The sequence below is a fragment of the Rhinatrema bivittatum genome, chromosome 2 (genome assembly GCF_901001135.1).
Source record: "Rhinatrema bivittatum chromosome 2, aRhiBiv1.1, whole genome shotgun sequence".
Lineage (NCBI taxonomy): Eukaryota > Metazoa > Chordata > Amphibia > Gymnophiona > Rhinatrematidae > Rhinatrema > Rhinatrema bivittatum.
Genome location: NC_042616.1, coordinates 357,259,350 through 357,271,658, shown reverse-complemented (window position 1 = coordinate 357,271,658; position 12,309 = coordinate 357,259,350). Strand labels below are relative to the sequence as shown.

The 12,309-nt window shown below is 43.3% G+C and overlaps 1 protein-coding gene across 3 annotated transcripts in view; it reads left to right on the top strand.

The window, feature by feature from the left end:
- Window positions 1–12,309, top strand: part of SLC12A7 (solute carrier family 12 member 7) — a 485,337-nt gene that overhangs the window by 50,818 nt on the left and 422,210 nt on the right. For all 3 annotated transcript variants that reach the window (XM_029589924.1, XM_029589923.1, XM_029589925.1), the window contains exon 4: window positions 5,123–5,269. In XM_029589924.1, coding sequence (XP_029445784.1) covers window positions 5,123–5,269 — 147 coding nt within the window. The remainder of the gene's footprint in view (window positions 1–5,122; window positions 5,270–12,309) is intronic.

The window sequence follows — 12,309 nt, the reverse complement described above, 5'->3', positions numbered from 1 at the left end:
TCCGCTAAAATCCTGGATCGGCGCGCGCAAGGCTATGAATTCTGTATAGCCGGCGCACGCCGAGCCGCGCAGCCTACCCCCGTTCCCTCCGAGGCCGCTCCGAAATCGGAGCGGCCTCGGAGGGAACTTCCATTTGCCCTCCCCTCACCTTCCCCTCCCTTCCCCTACCTAACCCACCCACCCGGCCCTGTCTAAGCCCCCCCCTTACCTTTGTCGGGCGTAAATCCCCGCGCGCCAGCGGGCCGCCACGCCCCCGGGCCGCCCCGGGCAGTAACCACGCCCCCGGGCCCGCCCCCGAAACGCTCCTGGCACGCCCCCTAAACGCCGCGACGACCGGGCCCGCCCCGACACGCCCCCGACACGCCCCCCTTGGAGAACCCCGGGACTTACGCGAGTCCCGGGGTCTGCGCGCGCCGGTGAGCCTATGTAAAATAAGCTCACCGGCGAGCAGGCTCTTAAAATCCGCCCCTATGCATTGAAACATAGTAACATTAATTCATTTATACATTGTAACATATATACATTGGAACATTCCCGCATTAAGGTGCGGAAACAAAAGTTCCATCAACAAGGTTCATACTTCTTTGTGCAATCAGGGAGCGAGCTTTTTCAGTGGCCAGCCCCAATTCTTGGAATGCTTTTCCCAAGTTTTAGGGTAAAATATTTAATTGACAGTTCAGCAATATTTAATTATGAGCAACTTCTATATGCTTTTTAATTTATTCTTTATTCAATTTTCATTCAAAAATGACTTTTAAACAAAAATATACATAAGTAAGATTGATACAATAAGATACCATTCAAATAATACACAACATAAAAAACATCTTGTATCTCAATTACATCCACCAATAATAATGAGGGAGAAAACAAATTTTTATATATTAAAAAACAGAATTAGTATTTGAGAGGAGAGAGAGCATTTGATTCTCTTTTTTAACTATCTACATTACCACCCTCTATGTTTTTATCTTGTAAAAACGTCTCCAAATGCAATGGATCTGAGAAACTATACTTTTTTCCTTGAAATGTTGCATAACAAATACTAGGATATTTTAAAAAGAAAGTAGCACCTATTGCTAACAATTTACATTTCAAGGAGAGGAAATGTCTCCTCTTAGCCTGAGTGGCTCTTGAGACATCAGGAAACATACAAATTCTCTGACCACAAAAGTTAAGATCTTTATGTTTGAGAAAATCTCTAAACAGCCTATCTTTGTCAGATTCAAATTGTAGAGATACAAATAGGGTAGCTCTTTTCTGTATTAGATTTATAGATTCCTCAAGGAATGTTGAGACTTCAATTGATGAAGTCTCAATTTTTCCTTCTTTCTGTTCTACCAATTTATCAGGAAGATAAAAGATCTTAGAAATTGATGGTAAATCTTTATCTCTATACTGCAATATATCTCTCATATATTTCTTAAGCATTTCTAATGGAGATAATAACCTAGTCTGGGGAAAGTTATTTAATTGTAAATTTTTATATCTCATCATATTTTCTAGTTTTTTCAATTCTTTATGAATGGATAGACTATCTCTTATATGCAATGTTTCAGTTTCTTCCAGCAATTTAATTTTAGTTGTTACCTTCCTTAAATCTTCCTTTAAATTGGAAACACCCTTTTTTGTTCCTCTATTTGCAACTTATTTGAATTCCCAATAACTGACAATGATGTATTCATTTGAAGAACATTTTCATTCATTTTTGCCATCATCTTCCAAACGTCTTTTAATGTTACATCTTCCGGTGGATCACTAGGCCATTGATCTGGCCTTTTGACTCTCCCTCAGATTTATCTATCGACACTACATCACAAGAAGCTGCACAGTCACTTCCTTTAGGTGAACTGGCTGATTCTAGGTGTAGGAACACATCTGGTAGTGTTGGCAATGCTGCGGGGGGAGTGATGGTCCAACACCAGGGCTCAGGGAAGCAGAAAACTGCCCCCTTGAATTATCCCCTAATGGCGACTCAACCCGTCTGAAAACGTGGTTGTCTATTGGGCCCTTAGGTGTTATAGGTGATATAGGAAAGCTTTTAACTTTTCTTTTCCTCCCCATGATATGGGTTGTACTAGGAAAGCAAAGTCCTCCAATATCCAAAGAAAAACAGCTCTTAACTCACTGGGTGCTTCTTCTGGACTTCCGGTCTTCACCGGGCTAAGCCGGGCAAAGCCGCGCGCCCCTTTCGCCCCTTTGACGTCACTGGTCCCGCCCCTCTCACTGGGGCTCAGCTGTTCTATCTCTCCACGTTGATGTTATCAGTCCGGTTTAACCAAGGACACTGGGAGCCTCTCCCTCCCTCCTCTCAATGGGCTCCCCCTTCTATATGCTTTAATGTAATAAGACAAAAACTGTAAGGTATGGTTTTTTTTTTTTTTTAAGTTTACTGTCATGTTATTTTTGGTCAAGTTTTGGAATTATGTATGTCCATTTTATTGTGAACTGCCTCAAACATATCTGTAGGAATGTCGGGTATAAATTTTTAAAATAAGTACATTGTTAAAGGCATAATCATTATCACCTTTGAATTTTGTTCTTTTGGATTGATCAGCTAAATGTAAAGGATAAGTCAGACTGCACATTGCCTTTCAGCTCTTCTTCCTCTGAAATGCTTAGATTTTGCCACATTTTAAAGGCAAATTGCACAAAATCAAAAAGCTGTAATGATTGAAACACTGATCGCATGCAAACAAAAAAGAGTTTATTTATTTTATTTATTAGCTTTTATATATCGACATTCGTGGGTACATCATGACGGTTTACAATATAACTGAAGGAGGAAATTACAAAAAACAGGGTGGGGGGAGAGGGAGCAGATAGGGAGAGAGAAGGGGCGAGAGAAGAGAGGGAAAAACAGGAAGAGGAGAAAAGGAACAGTACCTGATGGAAAACAACAGAAGAACATAAGTAGCATTGCAAATTATACACTCAGTAAGGGACTGTGTATAACCTTATACACTCTGGATAACCTTATATAAATTATACACTCCAAAAAGTATTATATACAATAATAACAAAGTATTATATACAGTAATATACATTATCTTTAACTAGTACATACAGGAGACACTATATATAACATTACAAATTATGCATTCAGAAAGGCAACTTTATATAGACTAGCAGGGTTGCTATAGGGAAAAGTAAGGTTTAAAGGATAGAGGAGGGGTAAAATAAAAGGGGTATAAAAGGGTTACTATAGGGAAAAAGGAAGGGTATAAGGACAGGCAAATTGCATAAAATCAAAAAGCTGTAATGATTGAAACACTGATCGCATGCAAACAAAAAAGGGTTCACTAGATTCAGGCATCTCTCCTCTTGGCTGTAAATTTCCAGCGTAAGTATGCTGCTTCTCTATTACAACAGCTCATTTTGATTTCAAAAAGTCTGCCGCTGCCATTTAATTGCTGGAGTTCGAGCGCTTGGATTTAGCTGACTTTGTTGAAATCTGCTTCTTGCTGCCTGTATGGTACTCTTTTAAAAATGCTTTTGCCTGGGTGGATTCTGGTTGTGAACTCAAACTTGACTCTGTTGCCAAGCAAGCTGCATTTAACTAAGAAGCCTTCAGATATAGCGCAATGCTCATAAACAGCACCCTGTGGGGTAGATTTTAAAAGGGTGTGAGTGGGTGTACATGTGCGCGTGCTACCCGGTGCGCGCACATGCACACCTGATTTTATAACTTGCGCGTGCAAGTTATAAAATCAGAGGGTCGGCACGCGCAAGGGGGTGCACGTGCCGAGCTGCGCTGCCTTCCACCATTCCCTCCCAGGCCGAAATTGGAGCGGCCTGAGAGGGAACTTCCCTTCCCACTAGCCTGACCTTCCCACCCCTTCTCCTAACCTTTCCCACACCTAGCCCTACTCTAACACCACCCAAAAGTCTTATCTTATCTTACCTTTTGTTCCTTCCTCTGGGCAGGCGCAAGTTGCGCGCGCCGGCAGGTGCCGGCACGCGATCCTTCGACACGGCTGCAATGGCCACTGTGTCGGAGGCCTCTGGCCCCGCCCATGCCCCGCCCACTGACCACCCCGCCATGCCCCCGGACCGCCCCTTTAGTAAAGCCCTGGGACTTACATGCGTCCCGGGGCTTTATATGTGTCGCCGGGCCTTTTAAAAATAGGCCCGGCGCGCGTAACCCCCCCTACATGCATAAGGCTTTTAAATTCCGGCCCTGTAAGTTTAGTTTGGCATCTTTTTCTGTTGAAGTTTTTCACATGTGTTTTAGTTTTTGAAGGAAAGAACTTCAAACAGAGCCCTCTTTGTTAAAATGGCTTCAGAATTTAACTACACTACTCTCTATTGTTTCCTCTGCTGGGAGTAAATATAAAGTGGGCTCACTCCTTCAGTCTTCTAGTTGGGAGCCTGGCCCCAGTAGAGATGCCAAATCAGAAAAACTTTTCCAAAACAGCTTTGAAGAGTTCCCAGTACCTCAGGGCAATCTTAACAGCAGTTGAAGGTAGAGAATACTGAGTATTGAGGGTCCAGCAGTGCTTAAGAGTGCCAGTGATGTCAGACATAATTAAAAGGGCATTCTATTTCTGTCAGCAAAGAGGACAAGGATGAATCCCAAGCATTTATGGACAGGTATAGCAGAAAGATAAGAAAGTGGCCATTTGCCTTCCTGCTACTGCCTATGTCCCACTTTGGAAAAGGCAATGAGCACCCACAATTATCTGCTGCTGCTAGAAACCTACATTGAGTGGCCTGCTGGAGTTGTTTTCCCTATCTGGCCTTATCCCACTTCCCAAATTGAAGGAACAAATTTAAAGTGCACAGTGAGGCTTTCCCAGAACCTCTACACTGCCTTTTTTACTTTTGCAAGTGGGACCAGCATAATTTCTGAAACACTTTTATATTATGTGTTTAGAATGAGGTGCGTGTTGGGGGTGAGTAGCAAAACAGGTAGCACAGGCCCTGCTTATATGGCTGATTATCCATCTATCTATAAAGAACAAACATGAGAAATGTAGTTATTTTGTCATTTTGAAGGGTTACCTATATTGTACTGTACTGAATATAATCAACACAATAAACATATGTAAAAAAAAATGAAGCTGGATAGACTACCACATTTCATCAGTTTTCAGAGAAATATTTTGTTTTTGTTATTTAGGCTACTCGTATGGGTACTTTCATTGGTGTGTACCTGCCCTGCCTGCAGAACATCCTTGGAGTGATTCTTTTCCTCCGTTTGACGTGGATTGTAGGAGCTGCTGGAGTTCTTGAATCCTTCTGCATTGTGTTTATGTGCTGTTCCTGTGTAAGTTGGTCTTTTAAGTTTAATATTATTATGACATGCTATCTCAGCAGATCAGTCTGACCCAGCTGTTTTATGTTTAGGTCTTCAGATAGTCCATGGGCTTAAACTCGGTCAATTTTGATATCTGCCCCAAGCATGCCTGAATTATGTAAAACTATTGCTTTCTACTACCTTCACTGGTAGAATATTCCAGGCATCTACCACCCTTCAATAAAAGTATGTTCTCACGTTTGCTTTAAATCTTCTTTCGTCCTTCATGACTGGTTACATATATAATCCCCTGTGCAATCCTGGTACATCAGACTTTAAGGAAGCAGCTTCCTGAGTTTCTGCACCTGCCTTTTTCTTCCTTAACTAAAACCTTCATCTGTTCTGCTTTCCTATCTGCTTGAATCTGTTTCCATTTCCATGCCTGTAAAGTTGTTTCCTGATTTTTAGGTAATCTGTAGTACAACATTGTCAGAACAAAGGCTTGGATTACTGTATAAACATTATATATTAAAACCATTAATAAAATTAACACAACATATAAAATAAACAAACTTAAAAACTATGCAGTTTAAAATTCTCATTAGACTATCATCTACTCCTCATATACTTTTTTAAAGAAAAAAGCCTTCACCTGATGGTGAATTTAATTAAGCCGCCTCATCATACACAGTTTTTTAGGAGGAAGATTTTAGAACAATCTTTATCTGATTACTCCAGGGGGAATTCTGCGCAAAAGAAATGTTAAATTCTGCACACACAAACTTAAAATTCTGCAAACTTTATATTGGTCAAAATAACACAATTTACATGACAATCTTTAAGTAATTACATTTTAAATTAATACATAAAAATATTATTACTTAAAGATGCAGAATTTCCCTAGAAATTCACTGTAAGAGTGTTCCTTCCACTAACTGTCCCTACTCACCTGGCCAATTTGCCCTCTCAGGTCCCAACTGCCAGTATCTCTCCCCTCCACCTCTAGGTTCAACCCCTTCCACTCTATTGCCAGTCCCAGTGTTTGACCCCGTTCTCAGTACTGCCCATCACACAGGCTCCCTCTGTCCCTCTCTCACCACATGCTGCCTCTCTCTGGTACACATACACACACACACACACACACATACCCTCATACAGGGCCCTCTCTCTTGCATACACACCCACACAAGCTTCCTTTCTCTCTCACACATACATTCACACACAGGCTACCTACGACTCTTTCATGCCACCCCTTCACACAGGCTCTGTCTCACACATACACAGTCCCTTCACACAGTCTAGCACCCTTACATACACATGATCCCTTTTTCATACACAAGAGCTCCCAATCTCTCACACATACACTCCTTCACAATCTCTTCATATAGGTTCTCTCTCTCTCTCTGAAACCCACACTTAAGCATTCCCCCCCCTTTGCTCTCTTACCTCCCATGCTCCCTCATACCTTCCTGCTCTCTCACACCCTCCCCTCTCTCACAAGCCTCTCCCTGCTATCCCCCTCCCCTTTCTCACACACACAGACACACACATTCTCTCTCACCGGGGCCTTTATTTTCGCTGTGAGTGGAGCACAATTCGTTCTCGGCACACGGGGTCCTTCCATCTTCGCCGCGAACGGTGCGCTGGGGCCTTCATCTTCGCTGTGAGCGGAGCGTGTCCCGCGGCACACTCGGGCATTTGTCTTCGCATGCTCCGTGGCATGCCAGGGTCTCCTGCTATTTTCTGCGCAGAATTTGGCAATTCTGTGCAGGGAGGGCATTCTGCGCAAATTTTGCGCTCCACAGTAGCACAGAATTCCGCCAGGACTATCTGATTTAAGACAACCGTGTATCTATAATAAAATCAAGATCTTGTACTTCTGAAGAAAAGCTTATTCAGAAGAGGCTGGAAAATACAGGCCAGTTAGCTTAACCTTGGTGGTAGGAAAATTAATGGAGCTCTGAAGGAAAGGATAGTGAACTAGCTATAGTCCAGTGGATTGTAAGATCTAAGGTAACATGGTTTTTACCACAGGAAGGCTAGTGTCCAATTCTCATCTTCCTAGAGTATATTTCTGTTGGTTTCCAGGCTTTTTTCCTCCTCATTTTCCATGATAATAGTTGAATAAAGTGACAGACAGGATAAATGAAAACATTTTTCCACTACAAAAATCCTATTTTCTCCATTGACAAGCAGGATAGTAATCAGCCATATGAGTGGGTGACGTTATCTAATGGCACTGAGATGAATAAGCTCTCTCAGAGCTTCAAAAGACAGGGAAGGTCTTTCTCTATGTGCAGGTTTTTTGTGCAGCTGCCACTGTACAAGTCTCCTCACTTTTTCTTCCATTCTGGTGAAAGGATACGATTTTGTGCACTTTTCAATTAGTCAATTATTGTTTTTTTTCTGTTTGGTACCATTTATCGCATTTTTTTAGCGTTTTTTTTGTCTTTTCATTTTTACAACTCTCCAAAAGAAAAAAAATTCCATATTCAGTAAACTGGTTTCTGTCTGATTTTCATTTAACACAAATGTTTGTATACACTACTAGTTTTGCTGTTTAAAGCAACAGAGGATGCTTCAAGGAGCTTTCTACAGACACTATGGGCTTTTGGCCAGTCTCGGGGGTTTAAAAGGGTTGTCAGTGGGGTGGGGTGGAGGAAGAAGGGGACCTAGATCCATTCTTTAAATTTTAATTGCTTTGGGGGAGTTGGGGAGCCACTGTGGTTCACAGTGGTTAATCATTTTTGGTGGTGGGCCACAAGGGTAAGGCCCACCACCAGGGTAAGGCTTAACTGGCTATATATTTAACTAGCTGAGATACCTATCGTTGCTTGGGAAATCTAATATCTAATGGTTGACATTTCAGGTGTTTGGGAAATGAGCTAGTGGTGTTCTGTTTTTCATTTTGACATCATTATTTTCAAATTAAAAAACAGCTTCATTTAAATGTAAAGATGTCAATTTGAAGCATATACCTCAGACTGAACATTTTGGGTTGAAAAGTAGTCCATGACCTTCCTACTAACCTTCCTCTAGATTCATCAAAATGCTATAAATTTCACATGAATAACGCCCGTGGTGAAAAAAGGGGCAAGTTTAGGGTAATTTGTGAGTTACCGCAACGCATGCTTTGCATAGGTATTTTACCACAACACGTGTTAAATTTATTGCACCAGTAACGTTTTCACTTCCCACTTCGCAATTTGGAATGTGCATTTTCTTGTTTTGGGCTGCTCCGAGAGAGAGAGATTCTCTGTAAGGCTCTCATATTAGTCATCTATTTATACCACTTTAGGTCATCTAGTAACTGGAGGAGAGGTTTTGGTGGTGGTCTGCGGTTTGGGGGGCAGTTTTACACGCATAGTCAGACGTAGGAACAGCACAGTATACATCAGTGAAGATTTGATGTGATTTAGAATGAGGAAAGGTACACAAAGATGAGATTTCTACAATGTACTCTCACACTAGCTTGATAGCACCCAGGATGAGTGCGCATCAAATCTTCACTGATGAGTACTGTGCTGTTCGTACGTCTGACTGTGCATGTAATGTAAAACTGCCCCCCAGGCCACCACCAAAACCCCACCTCGAGTTACTAGATGACCCTCCTATAGTGGTATAAATAGATGACTAATATGTGTGCCACCCCAGAGGCGCTCTCTCTCTTCCCCTCCACTGCACTCCCTATCTCTCTCTCTCTCCCCCTCCACTGCACTCCCTCCCTCTCTCTCTCTCTCCCCCTCCACTGCACTCCCTCTCTCTCTCCTCCACTGCACTCCCTCTGCCCAAAATGGGATTATCGCACAGCTTAACACCAGGAAAAAAACAGTTGTAGTTATTTCCAGTGTTATATCGTGCATTATGCTATCGCATGCAATGTTAAATATCCCTTATTTTCATAAACCCTGCCCAAACTCCTCCCCTTTGACTACATTTTTGGAATTTGCATACGCATCGCACGATGCGAAAAATAACGTATGTATTATGGCGTTATCGTGGGCATTAACGCCCTAAAGAATTTTGATGAATGACCCTGTTTGTTTGTTTGTGTTTTACATAAATGGTATCGAAATGCATAAAGAACAAAGAAACTTTTGAAAATGTATATTAGAAGATAAAGCCTGTAAAGTTCTAAATTTTCTAGATAAATACCTACCCAGTACTGCTCTCTTCCCCATGACCAGACTTAGTCGGCTATGTTTAAGGCCTGCCCTCAGAACTCCCCTGCACTGCCTTTCAGTCCTATTCCTGTATCGCAGCAAAATACAGGCTGCTGTTCCATTTATTTTGTCGTGCCCAAGAAGGAAGGGTCTTTTCAACCCATACTGGATCTCAAGGGTGTCCGTCATTATTTGTGAGTCACTCATTTCAGGATGGAAACGGTGTGCTCTGTCATAATGGCAGTACAAGCAGGGGAATACTTCACATCTCTGGATCTCACGGAGGCATATTCCCATTTTCTGGGAACATCAATGGTTCCTATGGTTTGCCATTCTGAATCATCATTACCAGTGTCAGGCCTTACCTTTTGGACTGGCCACTGCGCCCAGGACCTTTTCCAAAGTCATGGTGATGGTAGTGTAAGGACTGCATTCTGGTTCACCCCATCTGGATGAATGGTTGATTCAAGCCAAGAGCGTGGAAGAGTCTTCGAACTTCTTGCAAGGTAGTTTCATTTCTACAGGAGCTAGGCTGGATGGTGAATCTGGCCAAGAGCAATTTGCAGCCGGTTCAGACTCTGAAGTATCGCTGAGTTTGCTTTGTATTTCTGCTGGAGACTCGAATCCAAGGTTGTTGGCTCAAGTCCAAACCCTGACAAACAATATTTGCCGACCATTTGGTCTTATCTACAGGTCCTGGGGTTGATGTCTGCCATATTGGAAGTAGTTCCTTGGGCAAGGGCACATATGTGACCTCTTCAACATGTTTTGCTTTCCCTATAGAACCCACAGTCACAGGACTATGAGGTGAGGCTGTTCCTACCATTGGAGGTGAGTTCTCAGTTGCACTGGTGGTTAAGGGTAGATCATCTCAGGAAGGGAGTTTTCCTGAAGAAGCTGGATTGGTTGGTACTCAAGACAGATGTGAGCCTTCTGGGTTGGGGGGCTCACTGTCAGGAGTTGATGGGGCAAGGTTGCTGGAATGCAGAGGAGCGACAGTGAAGCATCAACTGATTGGAAATACAGGTGGTTTGGTTAGCGTGCTTTTTGTTCGCCAAACGTCTAGAGTCTCAGGTAGACTGAATGTCAGACAGTGCAATGATGGTGGCTTACATCAATCTTCGGGGTAGAACCGAGAGTCAACAGGTATTGGAGGAAATAGATGCGCTCATGGTGTGGGCAGAGCAACATCTAGGCATATCCGCCTCTCACATTGCCAGAAAGGACAATATTAGAGCCGACTTCCTCATCAGGAGAAACTTGGACCCAGTAGAATGGGAGCTGGCGAATGCAGCCTTTCAGCTTCTTGTGGATCGCTGGGGTCGCTCGGACCTAGACTATTGGTGACCTTCAACAATGTAAAAGTTCTGTGCTTTTTCACTTGCAGGCGGGACCCAAAAGTGCTGTGCATCATCGCTTTCATTCAGAAGTGGCCTTGAGGTGCCCTGCTGTATGCATTACCACCATGGCCTCTAATAGGCAGGATTGTCTGGAAGATTGTGAGTCAAGCCAACACCGCCCTTTTTAGTGGCTCCGTATTGGGCTCTGAGGCCGTGGTATACTGATCTGCAGAGACTGCTGGTGGGCAGACCCCTCAGGCTATTGTCTCAGGGACCCATTCTACACAAGGATCTGGGTTGATTTTGTCTTATGGTTTGACCATTGAAAGGGCTCGGTTTTTGAAGAGGGGTTATTTGGCCACTGTGATTTCCACCTTACTTCAGGCCAGGAAATTTTCTACTTCCCTAACCTATGTTAGGGTATGGAGAGTTTTCGAGGCCTTATGTTCTGAGCGAGATTCTCAACTTCTCAAGGTAGATATTCCTTTAATTTTGGGATTTTTATAGGTTGGCTTGCGTAAAGGCTTGGCCCTTAACATATTGAAGGTTCAAGTTGCAGTCCTTGCTTGCTATAGGGGCGAGTCGATGGAGGGCATTTGTCTTCTCATCCCAACATGTCCCATTTCTTGAAGGAAGTTAAGTATCTTTGCCCCTCTTTGCGGCTTCTGGTGCCTCTGTGGGACCTTAATTTGGTACTGGAATTCTTGGCAGGTCCGACCTTTTGGCTGCTGCGTGCTCTTTCCTTGTGGCTGCTTACCTGAAGGCAGTTTTTCCTGATAGCAATCTTTTCGGCATGTTGGGTCTCCAAGCTGCAGGCTCTTTCATGCTGTGAACCTTTTCTGTGTAAGACTTTAGGAGCGGTACAGTTTTGGACTGTGCCCTCATTTTTGCCAAAAGTGGTTTCAGAGTTTCATTTGAATCAGTCCATTTCCCTGCCCAAATTGGACAGGGACAGAGATGAAAGTGAGTATTGTCTTTTGTATTCCTTGGTTGTCAAGCGACAATTGATGTGGCACTTAGAGGTGACTAAATCTGTCTGGAAGTTGGATAGCCTGTTTGTACTCTATGATGGTGGTAAGCATGGAAAACTGGCGACGCGGGCAACGATAGCCCATTGGGTTAAAGAAGTAATTATGGCTGCCTCTTTGGCTACTGTGATTACTTTGCCGAAACAGATTAGACCATATTCCATGAGGGCTCAGGCGGTATAATGGGCGGAACTTCATTTGTTGTCTCCTGCTGAGATTTGCTGAGGGTGACATGGACATCTTTGCACACCTTTTCCAAACACTACTGCTTGAATGTTCAGGCTAGGGGGGACACCGCGTTTGCCACCCTGCTGACAGCTTCTCGTCCTCATCGGGATTACCTTTGGTATATCCCACTGGTGGGGATTGGCCTGCCTGAAAGCAGAGGAAGGAGAAATTACTACTTACCTGATAATTTCCTTTCCTCTAATGAATGCAGGGCAATCCTCCGACCCGCCCTAGGCTGCTGAGCTTTTATGTCTTGGTTAGCCTTTTTGGGGCAAACTTTGCAGTGTGTGATCCCTGCTCTTCGTTGAAAA